The sequence below is a fragment of the Somniosus microcephalus genome, chromosome 3, assembly GCF_052327205.1.
Source record: "Somniosus microcephalus isolate GS21.2 chromosome 3, FLI_Smic_1.0, whole genome shotgun sequence".
Taxonomy (NCBI): domain Eukaryota; kingdom Metazoa; phylum Chordata; class Chondrichthyes; order Squaliformes; family Somniosidae; genus Somniosus; species Somniosus microcephalus.
Genome location: NC_140989.1, coordinates 214344719 through 214367608, shown reverse-complemented (window position 1 = coordinate 214367608; position 22890 = coordinate 214344719). Strand labels below are relative to the sequence as shown.

Sequence of the window (22890 nt, the reverse complement as noted above, 5' to 3'; positions counted from 1 at the left end):
GCCGATACGGATCATCCACTTGGCACTTCTGGCTGAAGATGTTTGCAAACGCTTCAGCCTTGTCTTTTGCAATCACGTGCTGGGCTCCACCATCAATGAGGATGGGGATATTCATGAAGCCTCGTACTCCTGTTAGTTGTTTAATGGTCCACCACCATTCACGACTGGATGTGGCAGAACTGCAGAGCTTTGATCTGATCCGTTGATTGTGGGATCGCTTAGCCCTGTCTATAGCTTGCTGCTTCCGTTTTTTAGCATGCATGTCGTCCTTTGTTGCAGCTTCCCCAGGCTGGCACCTCATTTTTAGGTACTCCTGGTGCTGCTCCTGCCATGGTCTTCCACACTCCTTATTGAACCAGGGTTGGTCCCCTGGCTTGATGGCAATGGTAGAGTGAGGGATATGCTGGGCCATGAGGTTACAGATTGTGGTGGAATACAGTTCAGCTGCTACTGATGCCCAGTTTTGAACTGCTAGAACTGTTCTGAATCCATCCCATTTAGCGCGGTGGTCGTACCACACAACACGATGGAACGTGTCCTCAGTGTGAAGACGGGACTTCGTCTCCACAATGGCTGTGATTGGTGAGGACGAGGTCAAGTAGGTTTGTCCCTCGTGTTGGTTCTCTCACCACCTGTCGCAGGCCCAGACTGGCAGCTATGTCCTTCATGACTTGGTCAGCTCGGTCAGTACTGGTGCCACTCTTGGAAGTCTCCCACCCAGAGTACATTCTGTGCCCTTGCTACTCTCAGTGCTTCTTCCAAGTGGTGTTCAACATGGAGAAGTACTGATTCATCAGCTGAGACAGGGCGGTAGTTGGTAATCAACAGGAGGTTTCCTTGCCCATGTTTGACCTGAAGCCATGAGACTTCATGGGGTCCGGAGTAACCAGGTAAGAACGGCAGATTTCCTTCCCTAAAGGACATTAGTGAACCAGATGGGTTTTTACCACTTTCTAGAATTATTTAATTAACTGAATTTAAATTCCCCAGCTGCCATGGTGGGATTTGAACTCACGTCTCCGGATCATTAGTCCAGGCATTACCACGACACTACCGTTCCCAAATTTGACACCAAGCCACATAAGATATTAGGACAGGTGACCAAAAGCTTGATCAAAGTAGTAGGTTTTAAGGAGTGTCTTGGAGAAGGAGAGAGAGATGGAGAGGTTTAGGGAGGGAATTCAGGGGCTTAGGGCCTTAGCAGCTGACGCCACAGCTGCCAATGGTGGCGTGATGAAAATCGAGGATGCACAAGAGGCCAGAGTTGGAGAAGCTCCGAGATCTCAGGGGGTTGCAGGGCTGAGGATCATTAGTCCAGTGACATTACCACTATGCTACCGTTCCCCACTCAAATCCTCTTGTAATAAAGGCCAATATACCATTTGCTTTCCTAATTGCTTGCTGTACCTGCATGTTAACTTTCAGTGATTCGTGTACAAGGACACCCAGGTCCCTCTGAACACCAACATTTCCCAATCTCTCACCATTTAAAAAATACTCTGCTTTTCTATGTTTCCTACCAAAGTGGATAACTTCACATTTCTCCACATTATATTCCATTTGCCATGTTCTTGCCCATTCACTTAGCCTGTCTATATCCCCGTGTAGCCTCTTTGCATCCTCCTCACAACTTACATTCCCACCTAGCTTTGTATCATCAGCAAACTTGGATATATTACATTTGGTCCCCTCATCCAAATCATTGATACTGATTCTGAATAGCTGAGGCCCAAAGCACTGATCCTTGCGGTACCCTATTAGTTACAGCCTGCCAACCCGAAAATGACCTGCTCCCAATCCTCAATCCATGCTAGTATATAACCCCCAATCCCATGAGCCCTAATTTTGTTTAATAACCTCTTGTGTGGCACCTTATCGAATGCCTTCTGAAAATCCAAATACACCACATCCACTGGTTCCCCCTCATCTATTCTGCTAGTTACAACCTCAAAAAACTCTTAACTGATTTGTCAAGCATGATTTCCCTTTCATTAATCAGTGTTGACGCTGTCCAATCCTATTATTATTTTCTAAGTGCCCTGTTACCACGTCCTTAATAATAGATTCTAGCATTTTCCCTACTACTGATGTCATGCGAACTGGTCTGTTGTTCCCCGTTTTCTCTCTCTCCTTTCTTAAATAGTGGGGTTACATTTGCTACCTTCCAATCCGCGGGAACCATTCTAGAATCAATTAAATTTTGGAAGATGACAACCAATGCATCCACTATCTCTATAGCCACTTCTTTCAAAACCCTAGGATGTAGGCCATCAGGTCCAGGGGATTTATCAGCTTTCAGTCCCATTAATTTCTCCAGTACTATTTTTATTACTAATACTAATTTCTTTCAGTTCCTCATTCTCGCTAGACCCTTGGTTCTCCACTATTTCTGGGAGGTTTTTTGCATCTTCTTCCGTGAAGACAGACACAAAGTATTTGTTTAATTTCTCTACCATTTCCTTATTCCCTATTATAATTTCTCCTGTCTCAGCCTGTAAGGGACCCACATTTACTTTCGCTAATCTTTTCCTTTTTACATATCTATAGAAGCTTTTACAGTCTGTTTTTACGTCTCTCGCTAGTTTACTCTCATATTCTATTTTCCCTTTCTTCATCAATTTTTTGGTCCTCCTTTGCTGAATTCTAAAATCCTCCCAATCCTCAGGCTTACTACTCTTTTTGGTAACATTATAAGCCTCTTCCTTTGATCTAATACTATCTTTAACTTCTCTTGTTAGCCACGGTTGGACCACTTTTCCTGTGGGGTTTTTGTGCCTTATTGAGGGTATTGTAGCAGGGTTCTTGGCTGATTAGTGCTGACAAAGAATGTAAACTCCTGATCACTATTTCCGATTTATTTTATCTTCTGTCCTTCTCTTTCTACAGCAAGCGCTAAACCCTGATGTTGCGGTCAGTTTCAAAAGCAAAATGATGGCGAACGCTGCCTTTGCCGTCATCAAGGCCGCAAATTCTGGGTCAAAACACCAAGTGCCCAAGAATCTGGCTTGCCCTGAAAAATCTAGTAGTTGCACAGACTCCACCAGCTTTTCAATTCAGTGCATTTACTTGCCCAAATCTGAAGCTGATTCAAGGGGAAAAAGAAGCAGTGAAATAACATTGCTCTTTTAATCCTACTGATGATCAGTACATTGAACAATGTAGAAACTGCACCTTTGGGAGCCACAAAAGAAAGTAGGCTGAGCAAAAGGCTGTTTTAGAAAGGGATGCTATTGTCTATTAGCAAAGGACCCATAAAAAGTTTTGCTATATTAGTGTTATGATGAGATTAGACGCTTGATTTGATTAAGTTCCAACCTCCCCACAAAAAAAAACTAGGCGATCCAGTTCTCATTTGTGATCATAGACACTGCCAACTTAGTTCCTTTGGAATAAAGTAACCCATCCTTTTGTCTGGTAACAGTTATTCCGAGTGGACTATGCAGCTTCCACTCGATAGATGCTGGCACATACAAGTACTGAAATCACAGCGGTGACAAATTGGGTGACTACTGCCAGCTTGTTGCATGAACCCTGCCCCTCTAACCTACCTGTAATATTTTTGCGCCAATCAAACTGAGGGTTATTAGCACTGGGGATTGGAAATTCTTCCGTCAAGTGTCACAACCAAGTACTCCCAGGTCAGGTACAGCTGCAGAGTAAAATCCCCTCTATTGTGCCTCACAATGTCAGAAAACAGCCTCCGAAGGTGCCAAGTGACATTCTTCTATTTTTTGCGGTCTGAGAGTATGCCAAATTATGGGCAGTTTTGTGCAGTGGTCCAGACAAATGAGCATGGTGTTAATACTATGGTGTATCAGAATAAATTAATAAGAAAATGTCCCCTTATTTGGCGCTGTTTTTTGGCCTCTCCCAGGAGATCACATGCCTGTTGGGGAGGCAGGGGGAAGTGTGGTAGGAAGGGTCTCGTCAGGATGCCCCAGGCATCATGAGTGTAGGACAGGAATGATGGACCAGCAGGTCTTTTCCTACCCGTCATTTTGGTATGTTCGTAGTTAGGAAGGGCTTTGTTACTGGTACTCTGACAGTCGTCCGCTAGGTAAAGCAAAGTATGCAACAACTGCCACTATGAGCAGCAGTTCATTAGTCTGGGTCTTTTTATTGTAAAGATATCTTTCACAAACATGCACAGAGTAATATGCATTCTTGTTTCTCTGACTGAACAACCCAGCAGGGGACAGAACTATGGCTTTTAGTAAGAACAAGCTTTAACGCAGCTTTCCGAGAAATGCATCTATTTAGACATGGAATTCCAGAGAGTGAACATGGCTCATTTAAATCAGCACTCAACTAAATATAGAGGATACAATGTACAACATCCCAAAAAAGGATGGAAATTAGATGTTGGCAAATTTGATAAACCTACCTACGATGTTTTGTTAAATATTTATTTCACAGCGACTAATTTACATACGATGTTTGGCTTAAGACAAAAGACAATTCTGCTTTTACCACGTTCAGCATTAACTTGGTGGTTTTAAATAGATTACTCTGTTTGTAAAAGTGGTCAAGCTACAGAGATAATTCAGTACTTTACTCCCACTATAAAAAGATATAATTAAAGATAAAAGTGTGAATAACTGAAGGGGAAAAAACCCTCCTTACTTACCAGGAGCTTTAAGAGCCAGAACCTAGACTTGTAGTAGCAGGTTTTTGTGGGATTGATCAGAAACAGGAACATGAACCCATAGAGTATGAGAGGGTTGACTTGCATTGGAAATAAGTTGTATGACCCATACAAACTGATGAATAGACTCAAGCCCCAAAGGACTCCTAGGAAGCCAGCAATCTGTAAAAAGAGATTTTTTTTTAATAGAGATATATATATATATCTATTTTATACAGATACCCACACTTATACACCAATAGGATGATTCCCCTCCCTTTTGTACTTGAAAATCTGATGCAATTAACATGGTGATCTAATCTACTGTAATCCCATTGTGTACATGGAATAGGTGTTAGCAGGGCTGTGTGTGGAAAGGACTAGATAGTCCTCATTAAAGAAAGTAACCTTAGCGGGGACTTTATCAAGATACTTATAAATGTAATGTGCAATTTTAACACAAGTTCCAGGACCAGGGGACACGGATTCAAACTGAGATGAGAAAAGGTGAATATGTGGATTTTTCTCCCCCTCTATTTTTTTGCTGCTCCCAGGTGTTTGCATTATTAGCAATTGGGTTAGGGTGGTGCACAGGATTCCACTGTTTAATGGGTTGGATAATGGGCCTGATAGACTTTTCATATGTACGTTTATATGTAGCACAGACAGTTCCTAGAATGATCATTTTGTAAAGGAAACCACAATTTGACAAGAGAAAGTCTGTTATCAAATGAACCCTGGTCAAGTGTTTCCTTGATTATGTTGTTCCATGTTTTTACTAACGGCATGCATTGAATTTTTTGAGCCCACACATCTTATTATAGGAACTTGAGCTTCAAAGTGCCTTCAAACTATCACGTTTAGGGAGAATATAGGTTCTTAATATGGGAGAGGTGGGATATAATATTTTATTATTCTCCATCCTCAAGTTCTCTTCCCCTTGTGCTACCTGCACTTCCAGACCAAGAGGGTAATTAGCTCTTCCAAAAGTGGGATTTCACAAGGTCATCTAATTCTTCTCTGGCTCGGTTCATTATCTAGTGCTTCAACTTTCTTCCAAGAGCCATTTACACTCGAAGTGGTCACAACCTACAAGGAATTTCATTTGCATTGTAACACTGTGCCATGGCAGCAGGGGACAAAGTTCCAAGTCCCCACTCATTGAGTTGTTTATCTCCAAGCCATCCTCAGTAGCTGGAATGATCTCTGGGGCAGATTCTTTCGGTTTGACGGTGCCAGGCTCTCCAAAAAAGGGAATGAGGACCATAATCCTCACAGATCAAAGAATTAATTGAATTAAAACCCTGACTCACGACAATTATGCCTGTCCCTTCCCTGCACATCGAAGCCCTGGGCACCGACCACTGGGAATTCATGCAGGAGGGCTCACATGGCCGGGGAAGAGAGTGATTCAGTGTAAAATGGGAATGAATATATCCTGCTTTCCCAGTCAGTAAGGAGCCATGTCCAGTTGGGGAATAGGGCCTTGGTGAGACTGCAAGGCTATAAAGGAGCCAAGCGAGATCACCACCCCCTTGTCATGGGTCCGAGCTCCAAATAAAGGCAGCTGTTGAATGCCTCCTTGGCAGTAGGACAAGGCCACGTGGAGTGTGGATAACTGCAATCCTTGACATCATGAGTCAGCTCTGACATTATGTCAAGCAGGGCTGCTGAATGCTGCTTCTTTTGAGGTGGCCAAGTGCCCATTGGGGATCTGCGAAAGCAATAGTTACAATGTTTGAAACTAGCCCAGAAGGAGCCAAAAAAAAATCACAAGAAAATGTGCAAAACCTTCTGAATGAGACTACACAGGCTGTAAATGAAATAATCAACACAGGCAGTACAAAGAGACTCTCAATGTCAAGGCGCATAAGGGAACATTTTACCACTGGAGAAAATTGAACCAGGATCGAATGAGAATGGTTATTCAGGGCAGGCACAAACTCATGTGCCTAATAAAAGACGTGTAGCTATGACTAATACAAAAAAGTGAGGTGAGATTAGTCTCAAACATGCAAATATGAAATGAGATTACTGTAAGCATTGCGATTATTAGCTTGGCGTGCTGAGCATCAATCGATGCTCAGCTCATGGAATTGAACGCAAATTATTGGCCTGGTTAAGAAATTGGCTGAGTGGCAGGAGACAGAGATTAGGGGTAATGTGTAGGTACTCTAATTGGCAGGATGTGACCAGTGGTGTCCCACAGGGATTTATGTTGGGGCCTCAACTATTCATCATATTTATTAACGACTTAGATGATGGGATAGAAAGCCCATCAATGTAGGAATATGTAAGGTCATCCATTTTGGACCTAAAAAGGATAGAACAGAGCGCATTCTAAATGATGAAAAGCTAGAAATAGTGGAGGTCCAACGAGACTTGGTGTCCATGTACATAGATCATTAAAATGTCATGGACAGGTACAGAAAATAATCAAAAAGGCTTGTGGAATGCTGGCCTTTAATCTAGAGGACTAGGATACGCGGAGGTAGAAGTTTTGCTACAGCTATACGAAGCCTTGGTTAGACCACACCTGGTATACTGTGAGCAGTTCTGGGCACCACACCTTAGGAAGGATATATTGGCCTTGGAGGAAGTGCAGTGTAGATTTACCTGGACTCCAAGGGTTAAATTATAAGGAGAGATTTCACAAACTAGGGCTGTATTCCCTGGAATTTAGACGGTTAAGGAGTGATTTGATTGAAGTTTTCATGATATTAAGGGGAAATGATAAGGTAGATAGAAATAAATTATTTACGCTGGTTGGGGAATCTAGGACTAGGGAAGCATAGTCTAAAAATTAGAGCCAGAACTTTCAGGAGTGAAGTTAATAAATACTTCTACACGCAAAGGGTGGTAGAAGTTTGGAACTCTCTTCCACAAATTGCAATTGATGCTTGGTCAATTGTTAATTTTAAATCAGAGATTGCCAAGATTTTGATTAATCAAGGTATTAAGGGAAAGGCGGGTATATGTGTGAAGGAATAAGCCAAATAACACGATCTTATGAAAGAATTCTGGCCTTATTAAAACATGACAAACTGGGTCTGGAAATTTAGAAACCTAACGATGAAATAGCTGTGAAAGAATTCTGGCTATTGAGGTAAGACAGTTGTTGGCCCTGAATAAATAACCTTATTGAAACAGAAGGTGAAGGGCTCCGACAGGCTGACCTTTTGGGAACAAAACAATGGTTCACCCTGGATAAGGTGTTCTAATTTACACTTCGTAAAGAAGCACATAAGATAAGGAACATCTGCCCTTGTAAAGATGGCATAAAGTAAGGAACAACTGCCATTCACACCGTTCTATATGGTAAACATAGAACACCTAGAGATGAGACAAGATTCTGGCTGAGGTGGCAGTAAGAGTTGCAGAGGTCAGCAGAAAAATGACTAGAGATAATTAGCTTGCATCAGCAAAAAACCTTGAAGGAAATGCCACTGGAAAATGGTATAAATATTGAACTCTCAAATGGGATAACAGACTCGCTTTAATCGGGCAAAGCGATTCTCGGCTTCTGTAGTCTCCAACTCTTTGTACCTCGGGGATCAAAGGTATTTGATATTAATGGATATCCTAAATAGAAACCTTTAAGAACTGTAATACTATAGCAAAGTTAAGACTTAAAAGTAAGATTCTCTGTTAAAAAGATTTCTCTTTTTGGAACTGTTAATGTTGCGATTGACTCACCAACTGTAAATTGCATGTCGGTTCTTTAATAAATCTATATATTTTTAGAATTGTCTCACATAAGACTTCCGTATCAAAAACTCGCGAACTCAATCTCTGTACACGGTAAGGAGTTGCAGAATTCTGAGGGTGTTTTCCGGACCCTCATAATATCCGGAACTTTACAGTCTAGCTAAACTTATTAAAAGCGCTATCTGGTGGACAGTAACATTCTTGGGTTGTTCCTTTCCTTTAGGGAGAGATAGCCCGGACCTTTAGACTCAATTAAGTGTCTTTAGGATTCAGCTACCTCAAACTTTAGTTGAAAGTGAACGTCTGAGGACTAGTAAATATCCCTTCATATGGGGTTAGAGCACAGATTAGCCATGATCTCACTGAATGGCAGAACAGGCTCCAGGGGTTAAATGGCCTATACCTGTTCCTAATGGAACTGGACTGTGTGAATGAAGAAAGTAAGAAAACACCTCACCACACCACTGTGATAGATAATACTCATCACAGGCCTGTCAATCACATCTGGAGTGACTAACCTCAAAGAGATGCTGATGGGATAGATTGCTCCTGGGATTGAGTTCAAAGATTAGCACGTGGTTCACTCCAGCCTGTCGCCAGCCGTACGTGTTGATGCCGAGCAGAAAGAGAAACTCGATCAGAAGGAATCCACCACGGTAAATACGCACCAAGGGCCAAATATTTCCCTCTTTTGATTTAGCTGCAAGATGGAGCAAACACTTGTTAAAGCAGAAGAAAAGAGCTGCTGATAGATACCAACTACCCAACTGAACCACTCTTTTCACAAGAATCAACTTGACATTCATCTCTTCACTGTCAGCATTGACTATTTGACAGCTGAGTTAGAATACATCAAGTGAATTAAAATATATAAAATTAATTAGAAATGTGAAAAAGACACTTTTCCAGTACAATTTTCACTATAAAAGATACACCAGCCTTCATACAGCCAGTCTCTTGAAGGACTCATTACAGTTAAGGAGGGGGTGAACAGTGAGTAACAGGATGCACCAAACCAGCGACTGACACAGACAGCACGGTGGCATAGCGGTTAGCACTGTTGCCTCACAGCGCCAGGGACCCGGGTTCAAATCCGGCCTCGGGTGACTGTCTGTGTGGAATTTGCACATTCTCCCCGTGTTTGCGTGGGTTTCCTCCGGGTGCTCCGGTTTCCTCCCACAGTCCAAAGATGTGCAGGTTAGGTTGATTGGCCATAATAAAAAAAATTGACCCTTGGTGTTAGGGGGGATTAAATACGTGGGGTTACGGGGATAGGGCTTGGGTGGGATGGCTGTTGGTGTAGGGACCGGGTGCTAGGGTTTGGATGATCAGCCATGATCTCGTTGAATGGCAGAGCAGGCTCGAAGGGCCGAATGGCCTACTCCTGCTCCTATCTTCTATGTTTCCTGGTTCTCAGTTAATATTGGGCTTTAATCACTTGGAGAGGACAGGTGGTTGACGTGAGGAAAAACTTATTTAAATAAAGGCAGAAATGGCAGTTGTAATGAACTGTGCAATAGAATTGGAAATGCATCACAGTACCTTGTTGTATTTTTTTTATTCATTCATGGGATCTAGGCGCTGCTGGCAAGACCAGCATTTACTGCCCATCCTTAATTGCCCTCGAGAAGGTGGTGGTGAGCCACCTTCTTGAACCGTTGCAGTCCGTGTAGTGAAGGTACTCCCACAGTGCTGATAGGAAGGGAGTTTCAGGACATTAACCCAGCGACGATGAAGGAATGATGATGTATTTCAAAGTCAGGATGGCATGTGACTTGGAGATGGTGATGTTCCCATGCGCCTGCTGCCCTTGTCCTTCTAGGCGGTAGAGGTCGCAGGTTTGGGAGGTGCTGTCGAAGAAGCCTTGCAAGTTGCTGCAGTGCAGCTTGTAGATGGTACACACTGCAGCCACGGTACGCCGGTGGTGGAGGAAATTAATGTTTAAGGTGGTGGATGGGGTGCCAATCAAGCGGGCTGTTGTGTCCTGGATGTTGTCAAGCTTGTGACCCCCAGGATATTGATGGTGGGGGAATCGACAATGGTAATGCCATTGAATGTCAAGGAGAGGTGGTTAGACTCTCCCTTGTTGGAGACAGTCATTGCCTGCCACTTGTGTGACGCGAATGTTACTTGCCACTTATCAGCACAAGCCTGAACGTTGTCCAGGTCTTGCTGCATGCGGGCACAGACTGCTTCATTATCTGAGGAATTGCGAGTGGCACTGAACACTGCATCATCAGCAAACATCCCCACTTCTGACCTTATGATGAAGGGAAGGTCATTGATGAAGCAGCTGAAGATGGTTGGGCCTAGGACACTGCCCTGAGGAACTCCTGCAGTGAAGCCCTGAGGCTGAGATGATTGGCCTTCAACAATCACATTATCTTCCTTTGTGCTAGGTATGACTCCAGCCAGTGGATAGTTCCCCCCCACAATTCCTATTGACTTCAATTTTACTAGGGCTCTCTGATGCTACACTCCGTCAAATGCTTCCTAGATATCAAGAGCAGTCACTCTCACTTCACCTCTGGAATTCAGCTCTTTTGTCCATATTTGGACCAAGGCTATAATAAGGTCCGAAATCGAGTGGTTCTGGCAGAACCCAAACTGAGCATCGGTGAGCAGGTTATTGGTGGGTAATTGCTGCCTGCTAGCACTGTCAACGACCCCGCTCTATCACTTTGCTGATGATTGAAGGTGGTAGGCTGTTGGGGCGGTAATTGGCCAGATTGGAGGTGTCCTGCCTTTTGTGGACAGGACATAGCTGGCAATTTTCCACTTTGTCGGGTAGATGCCAGTGGTGTAGCTGTGCTGGAATAGCTTGGCTAGAGGCGCGGGTAGTTCTGGAGCACAAGTCTTCAGCACTGCAGCCGGGATGCTGTCGGCGTCCATAGCCTTTGCTGTATCCAGTGCGCTTAGCCAATTCTTGATATCACGTGGAGTGTAAGAATCAGTGTAGATGCATTAGGGCCTACACTGCCTTTACAGAGTTGTCTCTGTGTCCCAACGTATGCCAAGAATCTACCAAAGAACGACTTTTTCTAAACTGGCCCTTAAGCCTTTGGTCTAACTAGTCAATTGCCCTGATGATGTGGATCTCCAAACTTGCCTTTGTCCTATGCCAGCTCTTTAGTCTCTACAACTCCCTTCCTTCTCTTTTTAAAATTGCTTGGATTAATATCATGGGGTCTGGCACCATGAATCGCTAAACAAGTCACCACTGTATGATAAGAACATAAGAAATAGGAGCAGGAGTAGGCCATTCAGCACCTTCGAGCCTGCTCCGCCATTCAATGAGATCATGGCTGATCTTCTGCCTCAACTCCATTCACCGGCCCTATCGCCATATCCCTTGATGCCCTTACTAGTCAGAAATCTATCAACTTCTGTTTTGAATATACCCAATGACTGAGCCTCCACAGCCCTCTGGGGTAGAGAATTCCAAAAATTCACCACCCTCTGTGTGAAGAAATTTCTTCTCATCTCAGTCCTGAATGGCCTACCCTTTATCTGGAGGCTGTGGCCCCTGGTTCTAGACTCCCAAGCCAAGGGAAACATTCTCCCAGCATCCACCCCGTCAAGCCCTGTAATAATTTTGTATGCTTCAATGAGATCCCCTCTCATTCTTCTGAATTTAAGAGAATACAGGCCTAGTTTACTCAATCTCTTCTCATATGACAGTCCCGCCATCCGAGGAATCAATCTCGTGAATCTTCTTCGTTGCACTCCCTCTATAGCAAGTATACCTTCCTTAGGTAAGGAGACCAAAATTATACACAGTACTCCAGGTGTGGTCTCACCAAGGCCCTATATAATTGGAGTAAGATACTCCTCTTGTCCTCAAATCCTCTTGTAATGAAGGCCAGCATACCATTTGCCTTCCTAATGGCTTGCTGCACCTGCACATTCACTTTCAGTGACTCATGTACAAGGACACCCAGGTCCCTTTGAGCATCTGCATTCCCCAATCTTTCACCATTTAGGAAATACTCTGCCTTTCCTACCAAAGTGGATAAATTCACATTTATCCACATTATATTCCATCTGTCATGTTCTCGCCCACTCACTGAGCCTGTTGAGATCCCCTTGAAGCCTCTTCACAACTGACACTGACACCTAGCTTTGTATCATCAGCAAATTTGGAAATGTTACATTTAGTCCCCTCATCCAAATCATTGATAGAGATTGTGACTAGCTGGGGCTCAAGCACCGATCCTTGCGGTACCCCACTAGTCACAGCCTGCCATCCTGAAAAAGACCCGTTTATCCCTACTCTTTGTTTTCTGTCTGTTAACCAATTCTCAATCCATGCTAGTATATTACCCCCAATTCCACGTGCCCTAATTTTGTTCACCAACCTCTTGTGTGGGACCTTATCGAAGGCCTTCTGAAAATCCAAATACACCACATCTACCGGTTCCCCTTTGTCTACTCCACTAGTTACATCTCAAAGAACTCAAATAGGTTTGTTAAATAGGATTTCCCTTTCATAAATCCATGTTGACTCTGCCCAATCTTACTATTAGTTTCTAAGTGCTCAGTTATTGCATCCTTTATAATAGATTCCAGCATTTTCCCAACTATTGATGTGAGGCTAACAGGTCTGTAGTTCCCCGTTTTCTCTCTCCCTCCTTTCTTAAATAGTGGGGTTACATTTGCTATCCTTCAATCTGCAGGAACCGTTCCAGAATCTTTGGAATTTTGGAAGATGACAACCAATGCGTCCACTATCCCAATGGCCACCTCTTTCAAAACCCTAGGATGTAGGTCATCCGGTCATTGGGATTTATCGACTTTCAGTCCCATTAATTTTGCTAGTACTGTTTTTTAACTAATAATAATTTCTTTAAGTTCCTCATTCTCGCCACACCCTTGGTTTTCTCGTATTTCTCTGAGGTTTTTTTGTGTCTTCCACCGCGAAGACAGAAACAAAGTATTTATTTAATTTCTCTGCCATTTCCTCATTCCCCATTATAAATTCACCCGCCTGACTGCAAAGGACCTATATTTACCTTCGCCAGTCTTTTCCTAGTCACATACCTATAGAAGCTTTTACAATCTGTTTTTATATTTTTCGCTAGTTTGTGCTCATATTCCATTTTCCCTTTATCAATTTCTTGGTCCCTTTTTGCTGATTTCTAAAAAGATCCCAATCCTCAGGCTGACCGCTTTTTCTGGCAACTTTATAAGCTTCCTCCTTTGACTTAATACTAGCTTTAATTTCTTTTGTTAGCCATGGTTGGATCACTTTTCCTTTTGGGTTTTTATGCCCTAGAGGAATATATGTTTGTTGCAAATTATGCATTATTTCCTTGAATGTTAGCCATTGTATGTCCACCTTCATACCTTTGAGTATAGTCTCCCAATCTACCATGGCCAACTTGTCCCTCATACCCTTGTAGTTTCCTCTGTTTAGATTGAAGACCTTAGTTTCAGATTGGACTACATCACTCTCAAACTTAATGTAAAATTCAATCATATTATGGTCACTTGTCCCTAAAGGCCCCTTTACCACAAGATTATTGATTAGCCCTTTCTCATTACACAGTACCAGATCAGCCCGTTCCCTGGTTGGTTCCTCCACATACTGATCCAGGAAACCATCTCGCATGCATTCCAAGAATACATCCTCCACACCATTAGTGGTAATTTGATTTGCCCAATCAATATGTAGATTAAAGTTCCCCATGATTACCTTATTTCCCTTGTTACATGCCCTTCTAATTTCTTGATTGATACTGTGCCCTACATTACCACTACTGTTTGGTGGCCTATACACAACTCCCACCAATGTTTTCCGCCCTTTGCTGTTTCTTGGCTCCACCCAAATTGATTCCAGTTCTACATCACGATCTGCCGAGCCAAGAGCTTTTATCTCTACTGTACCGATCTCATCCCTTATTAACAGCGCTACACCACCTCCTTTTCCTTTTTGTCTGTCCTTCCTAAATGTTGAGTACCCTGGAACATTCAGTTCCCAGCTTTGGTTACCCTGCAACCATGTCTCTGTAATGGCAATTGCATCATACCCATTTACTTCTATTAGTGCCATTAATTTATCCAACTTGTTCTTTCTACCTCCTCCACCATCCTACCCAGTCACTGTTTTGGTGACGAGTCTGCCCAAATTCAGCAATTTCTTCATCTAGTTCAACTTACACAACCTCGGTGCACAGAACCAACATTCCTCTCAGTGCAACTGCTGAATCACTAAATCTCAACCTTCAATTGGGCACTGAATACAGTGTTTCTTTTAATTTTTTGAAGGCCGTTACTTTATATCTTTTGCAAATCAACAACAACAATTTGCATTTAAATAGCAACTTTAACGTAAAAAGTCCCAAGGCACTTGACTGGAGCGTTATTAGACAAAATTTGACATTGAGCTACATAAGGAGATATTAGGACAGGTGACCAAAGGCTTGGTAAAGAGGTAGTTTTAAGGAGCGTCTTAAAAGTAGGAGAGAGAGGTAGAGAGGCGGCGAGGTTTAGGGAGGGAACTTCAGAACTTAGGGCTGAGGCAGCTGAATGCATGGCCGGCAATGGTGGAGCGCTGAAAATCGGGGATGCGCAAGAGGCCAGAATTGGAGGAGTGCAGAGATGTCAGAGGGTTGTAGAGCTGGAGGAGATAGAGCTAGGGAGGGGCAAATCCAGCTAACAGCCACCTCGCCTCCCTTTGATTGCTCGACTCCATCATCTACTGACAATCTTGGTCTCACTATCTGCTCTAATCTCAGATGGAACTCCAACATCCTAAACATTGCTAAAACTGCCTCCAAAAAGCATTGTTTTCTCTTTTATGCAAAACACTATTTTCCCTTCAAAATCACTTAGCTCTCCAAAAATTTGTCCAAAACTTGAATGCTGTTCCCCTCTCTGAGGTGTCTCTGCTTGCATCTTTCTCCTGGGCAGTTCAATAAAAAAAGATTGGTACCTGATATTACAACAGAACAAGTTGTCCTGCTTAGCATTAATCAATTCAAGTTGATAGTAGGCCTTGGGACGAATCACAACAGCTGAGAGTTGGCAGTGGTCTAGCTCAAATAGAGATTTAAAAAAATCTTAGCGGACTCCTTCCTCTCAGCACAAAAGTCCAATATCCTACTGGATACAACTTAATTCAATTGTCAGCAAAGTGAAAAGAACTGACCACTTAGTATGCTGGGCTGACCATCAGCCTAAAGGAAGCAGTCTCCTTTAGTGTCAACTAGAAAGACTGAAGAAACTTTGGCTTTTTCACCAGGAAAGGAGGTGTCTGAGAGGTGATCTTATAGAGGTATACAAAATAGTAACGATGTAGGAAAGGTAAATTCATAATATTACTTAAAATTAACCTGTGCGACTGGACAAGGGGACACAGGTCAAACTAGTAAAAGGTAATTTTAGGATTGATATTGGGAGATAATTCTAGATGCAGAGAATGACCAACACTTGGAATGGACTTCCAGACAGAGTGGTGGAGGTAAAACCTCTGAAATCGTTTAAGAAACTCTTAAATGCAGCAATGAGGCAAATCTCGGGTCTTTCAGGATGGATGAATTAAAATAAGCCGAACAGTCTTCCTCATCTCTAAGCATCTTTTGATCTCACTGTCTACAATAAAATGCAGAATGATGCCAGGAGCAGAAAGCTCCTCCCCTCAACAAAAAGGCAAACCATTGCGTCTGCGGGAGACAAAGCTCGTGGCCCTTCCAGGGAAAATTGTGCCCGTGGTTTCTATCATTTGAACAGCTGCCAAAGCATTGCTGTGCATTTCAATTATTAGTCCCAAATGAAGCCATAACATTTTTTTCCCTTTTTGTATCTATTTTGTATGTCTATTTGGATTATTTCATCTCATGCACCACCACCTAGTTTACAAGTGGGTTAAGCCACTCACACCCCTCCCGCCGCCCACAAACAATGCCTCCCTGTAACTGACTGCAAAAACAAGCATGGCTGTGGCACAGTGTGACTTGTCTCCCTCTCGCACAGAAAGTGCCCGGCCTCCTCCTCAACGCCACAGCCAAGACCATTCATTCACCAAGTGTGTCCCACTGTGGTACACAGACCTATCTATGGTATAGCTTGCTAGGAGCACCACACACTGTGTAAACACTGTCCCAGAACATCTGCTCATTCTTTTATTTTAAAGGCAATTTCAATTTTATTTCCAGTGGTTGTATTCTGCTGGTTAATTCAAAAACCTCGTACAGGATGCAGAAATAATCCAACTTTTATACATGATACAGGACTTAGTAGTAATTTATTACTGAGATTAGACAAAGATATTAGGGCAAGGCAGTGAAAATCGATCCCAGGGAGTTTTGGCAGGCTATTCGACCACCGAAGCCAAGCATGAACCTGTCCTCACTCTTTGACCACACAAGCGCATTTCCAACCAGGGTGCACTGGTTGGCAATCTCTAATGGGAATCCCGGCTGACTCTCCCCTCCCTAGTCCAGTGGCCCTAAGGGCAACTGTTGCCCCCCCCACCAAACTGCTATCTCAGCTGGGAACAGCTGAATCAGCACAGACGAGTTAATTAAACCTGGGACCTTTTGGTCTATATAAATCAGTATGGTTATTTATACCTTGCTTCTGCTCTGTGGGGGCCATGATATAAAAATCATTCACCACAGATTAGTCTTTTGATCCACAAAACTCTATTTTGTGAAGGGTGGAGATTTTAAAAAAGCCACAATATAAACAGAGGATACATACTACTGACTCACTGCACTGAGAGAGAGCCGGGCACCATAATCTTTCTGGTTATGTGGTGAGGTTCATATAATGACAGAGCACAGGCAGAAGTTGCACCTCCTCAATTTGCCAGCTACTCTCTTTGTTCCTGTTCAGGATATTTTCAGTGAGCAATTACTGCAGGGGAAGCAAGGCCGTGACGTAAATGTGACTAAGATCACGGCAATGATCTTCAGTTTAAAATTAGTGAATATTGTTCATCCTGGTAACCTTTCTTTGAAGCTCTGAAAGTACATAAGCATCACAATCAGCAACTACCTGACTCCATCATGAGCAGAACTGGGGACTTGAGATGGAACAAAACAGATGGGCAGTCAAGCCTGCTTAACCCTCATGACTTTAGTACATTACCTTTACAGTAACCTGTTATTATTGCTCACATTTTGTGGGAATTATTTTTTGGGGGCGTTGAGAAATTTTGCAAAATATACTAAAAAAGAGAAGCAGCTCCCCCGATGGAGGAGTGAGTAAAGAGTTCACTGGGTGTGGCACTGAGGTGTACATACCATAAGTTCCCTTCTGAATGTGTTCAGTTAGCTGATCATACAATTACAATTGTTCTCAGTACCGCTGAGCTATGGAGGGGATAAATCAGCGAGGGTTCCCACTCCCGATTTCTATACAGTGATCCCTGCTGAAAAATGTGTGAGGGCAGGGTTGGGTTTGGCTGTGATGCTTCCCATGGTCGAATACTCTAGGCTGAGGGAGTGCAGTGTGTACCATCTACAAGATGCACTGCAGCAACTCGCCATAGCTTCTTCGGCAGCACCTCCTAAACCCGCGACCTCTTCCACCTAGAAGGACAAGGGCGGCAAGCGCATGGGAACACCACCACCTCCAAGTTCCCCTCCAAGTCACACACCACCCTGACTTAGAAGTATATCGCCGATCCTTCATCGTCGCTGGGTCAAAATCCTGGAACTCCCTCCCTAACAAAACTGTGGAAGTACCTTCACCACATGGACTGCAGCAGTTCAAGAAGGCGGCTCACCACCACCTTCGCAAGGGCAATTAGGGATGGGCAATAAATGCGGACCCTGCCAGCGACACCCACATCCCATAAATGCTCACCATCAAGGCTCACATATAAACAATAGTGGCTGAGGTACCAGAAGGTGACCAGTGCCGGTAGAACTGTGCCTCAGAATGAGACAACACTTTCTTGGGAAGAGAAGAGAAAATTGGATGGAGGAGGAAACCAGATAGGAATGGTTTTTGGTATCGACTATATCAGTGTGAACACAGACATGTTATCTCTTCAGGCAAGGCTGGCTGAGGAAGTGGGTCTCCTCCTGACAATACACTAATGTGAGGAACAGCAGCACATGCATCCTCACTTCAAACAGGTCAGAAAAGTCAATCAGAAAAGTCAGACAGAGATAAACCCAGTTCCCTTTGAATGCAGAAAGCTAGTGCATACATGATCCTGACATTTACCTATGAGTACGAGAGCAGCAAGCAGTACAACAAAAATTCCAAAGTACATTCCCACCCTGAATATGGTCCACGCTGGGGCTGGCTGTAAAATAAAAGAGAGACTATGAGGCACAGATAAGACAAGGGAAAAAAACACTGAGGAACAATAATCTAACAGAACTCTTATTAAATCCATGAAACAACTCCATATGTTCCTATACAGTCATACTTCACATGCCTGAACTCCTCACACAGATTTCTGCTGAGTTTCAGGAAACACAAAGGACATTGTACATTTTATACAAGTTATTTAATTACAATAGACACAAAGTGGTGAATTAGCTTCCTTCTGTGCTGTAATTTTGACATCCTTGAGACGTGTGTGGTGATGTACCAAGCACGGTGGCATAGCGGTTAGCACTGTTGCCTCACAGCGCCAGGGACCCGGGTTCAAATCCGGCCTCGGGTGACTGTCTGTGTGGAGTTTGCACATTCTCCCCGTGTTTGCGTGGGTTTCCTCCGGGTGCTCCGGTTTCCTCCCACAGTCCAAAGATGTGCGGGTTAGGTTGATTGGCCATGATAAAAATTGGCCCTTAGTGTTAGGGGGGATTAAATACGTGGGGTTACGGGGTTATGGGGATAGGGCTTGGGTGGGATGGCTGTCGGTGTAGGGACCGGGTGCTAGGGTTTGGATGATCAGCCATGATCCCGTTGAATGGCGGAGCAGGTTCGAAGGGCCGAATGGCCTACTCCTGCTCCTAGTTTCTATGTTTCTATGTACCATTCTTTGGAACGTCATACAGGCGTTGAAACCTGTCATGTCGCTGTGTTATGAGTGCGTGCCCAGCATTGCTTAACTGTGAATTCTGTAAGGGAAGTTTCACAGGATCTTTTCAAAAGGTACCAACACCAGCCTGAAAAAAATGTTACTAAAACCTATGGAGCTCCAAGCAGTTTTTACCACACACAAGTCCTGCTGTGAACCCGTGCAGTAAGCAGAGCAACTAACATGCTAAAGTTGCCTTCATGTGATTGCACAGTTAGATCACCCACATCGCTCCCTTTTTGAGACTGATCCCAGTTGCATCTGTATACTGTGGTGTTACAGCACCAATTTGTGCTGGATTTACCCTGATTGGTGCTAGATTCAAGCCCCTTTGTAAACAATTAGAACAAATGCCATGCTGCTAAATCTCAGTAGATGAACACAAATGGATCATTCAGTGGGTTACACCCTGGCCTATTGCTTCCTGGACACGGGTTTGAGTCTAGCTCACAAGGATGGGTTGAAAATCAAATCCGTCTACTGGTAAAAGGGTCCAATGTGAAAGGAGTTTGGGCAGTCTCAACCCAGTTTCAAATGGGCACGGACCCATAGCACAAAATGGCCCCTAATTAGGAATCTCACTCAGATCATGGTTGGTGTGGAAAATGGAAAACATCTCACGAATGCAGTCGGGGGCACTCTTCAGATGAGTGTCTGAGGCACATCGTTGGGGCAGAGTACAGGGGCTTTATTTTGCATCTAACTGTGCTATACCTGATCTGATAGTGCTCAATGGTAACACAACATACCTTAAATTGAAAGTGTGCCATTTACCAGCAGTAGAAAAAGATACAAAGAGCTTGCATTTGTATAGCACCTTTCATATCAAGATATGCCAAAGCACATCACAGCCAATAAAGAACTTTTGAAGCGCAGCCACTGTTATGTAGGGAAATACACCAACTAATGCATGCATAGCAAAGTCCCACGTTCAACAAACAGCAATGAGATAAGTGACCAGTTCATCTATTTTGGTGGTGTTGGTTGAGGGGTAAATGTTGGCCATGTCACCAGGAGAACTTTCCTGTTCTTTATCTCAGCTCATCAATAACTCTGTTGCCCGTATCCTAACTCGCACCAAGTCCTGTTCACCCATCACCCCTGTGCTCGATGACCTACATTGGCTCCCAGTCCAGCAACACCTCAAATTTAACATTCTCATCCTAGTGTTCAAATCCCTACATGGCCTGCCCCTCTGTAACCTCCTTCAGCCCTACAAACCACGGAGATATCTGCGTTCCTCCAATTCTGGCCTATTGTGCAGCCCCGATTTCCATCGCCCCACCATTGGTGGCCATGCCTTCAGCTGCCATGGCCTTAAGCCTTGGAATTCCCTCGCTAAATCTCTCCACCTTGCTACCTCCTATAAGATGCTCCTTAAACCCTACCTCTTTGAGCACACTTTTGGTCCTAATATATCTGTGTGTGTCTCGGAGTCAAATTTTATCTGGCAACGCTCCTGTGAAGTGCCTTGTGACATTTTACTACATTAAAGATGTATTATAAATGCAAGTTGTTGTTGTTGAATACTGCATGGGAACCTTTATGCCATCTGAGAGGGCAGACAGGGCTTCAGTTTAATGTCTCATCTGAGAGACTGCACCTCTGACAATGTTGCACTCCCTCAGCCTAGAGTGTGTGCTCAGGCCCTGGGGTGGGGCTTGAATCCACAACTTTCTGACTCAGAGGCGAGAGTGCCACCATTGGGCCAAGCTGATGCATCCTTCACCTTGAGCACCAAAAAAAATTAACTGGAAGAAAAAGTGTTCAAGATACGCATCGCAGCAGAGAAGCAATCAAGTATATCACAAAGTATCACGTCTCACAGGAAGAAACAACAGCAGAAATGAAAGTTGCCTCACTTGAAATTTAATTCAACCACGACTAACCTGAGCAGCTCCGAGGGGCGGTACTCGCAACCTCTTCATGGCTTTCTGCCTGTCACCTCCTTCTAATTCTGTGGTAACAAGAGTCTACCAAGAAAAACAGATCAGAGCTAGTCTCACCAGGACACATCAAATAAAAATTGTAAATAATTGGTGTTCTAAGTCACCATATCTGAAGTTACTCATTCCCTACCCGGAAGGTATTGATTACATTTATTTTTATTATTTATTTTTGGCGATGACCGCATTTATTGCCCGTCCCTAGTTGCCAATAGCAGTTGTTTTACAACTGAATGGCTTGCTAAGCCGTGAAGAGGACATCATGCATCGGCCACATGAAGCAGGACTGGAGGCAGGTGTCGCCATGGGTAGGCCTAATAGATTCCCTGAGTGTTGGCGGGCTGTTCAACTGTGAGGCGGGGGGGCATCACAGCTGAGCCGGCCCTATCCTCAGCTGACATTAGTGAACCAGTTGGGCTTTTACAACAATCCAGCAGCCCGCAAATTACTAGATTTATTCAATTCAATTTCACAATCTGCCATGGTGGGATTTGAACTCGTAACCTCTAGGCTGCTGGTCTAGGACTATAATCACGACACTACTGCACTTGATTAAACACACTAGTCCTCATTTAATGCAACTGAAGTTGCACTGCTTCTGAATCCGTAGAATTCAATAAATTAGTGACATATATTTGAAATTAGGACTGTTAGAAAGACTGAAACACTATTAGATAAAATAAACAAACAGCCAGAATACTGGGATTGTTCTCCTTAGAGCAGAGAAGGTTAAGGGGAGATTTGATTGAGGTGCTCAAAATCATGAATGGTTTTGATGAGTAAATAAGGAGAAACTGTTTCCAGTGGTGATTGAGTTGGTAACCAGAGGACACAGAATTAATATAATTGGCAAAAGATCGAGAGGGGAGATGAGGAGAATTTTTCTTACGCAGCGAGTTGTTATGATCTGGAAAGGACTGCTTGAAAGGTGGTGGAAGCAGATTCAATAGTAACTTTCAAAAGAGAATGGGATAAATACTTGAAGGGGAAAAAATTGCAGGGCTATGGGGAAAGAGCAGGGAAGTGGGACTATTTGGCTCACTCTTTCAAAGAGCCAGCACAGGCACGAAGGGCCGAATGCCCTCCTCCTGTGCTGTATGATTCTATGAATACTCAAGAATATTATATTTAGCAAGCTGGAGTTCTGTGATTGTGGTGGGGGGGCAGGGGGAGAGGCATTGTCAGTTCAGCCAGTGTTTGCGCTCCTGATGACTCTCTCAGTGACTCCTGTGATGATCTCCCTTCCCTCTCACGGCCTGCGAACACTCGGTGTACGAGCTCACTTGTAAAGCAGGGTCACCAGAATGCAGTGACTTCAGGAGCTATTTGGGAGGGTAGAAAGAAAAAATTGCCAAAAAAAAAGGGAAGCGTTCCCAACATCATCAATACTACAACCTGTGAGCTGAGTGTTTGAGAGGGGATTGCTGGACCTGGGTTTTATCTCACTGTGCAGAATACTTTGTGCCTCTTACCTCTGTTTCGCTGATGAGCTGGGTGATTTTCTTGCAGGTGTAGAACGGAGCCACCTCTACGTGTGCCACTCTCCAGTCAGCGCCGCGGCTCGTCTCCAGCATCTTATCATGCTTCTTCAGAATCTTTCGGAAACCAGTGAAATTCAGATTCTGAAA

The 22890-nt window shown here is 43.7% G+C and overlaps 1 protein-coding gene across 2 annotated transcripts in view; it reads right to left on the bottom strand.

The window, feature by feature from the left end:
* Positions 1-22890, bottom strand: part of LOC147121714 (solute carrier family 53 member 1-like) — a 332605-nt gene that overhangs the window by 22808 nt on the left and 286907 nt on the right. For both annotated transcript variants that reach the window (XM_085982159.1, XM_085982160.1), the window contains exons 4-8: positions 22735-22884; positions 21206-21289; positions 18512-18593; positions 8851-9032; positions 4628-4807 (exon numbers count right to left, since the gene is read on the bottom strand). In XM_085982159.1, the coding sequence (XP_085838285.1) occupies positions 4628-4807; positions 8851-9032; positions 18512-18593; positions 21206-21289; positions 22735-22884 (678 nt within the window). The remainder of the gene's footprint in view (positions 1-4627; positions 4808-8850; positions 9033-18511; positions 18594-21205; positions 21290-22734; positions 22885-22890) is intronic.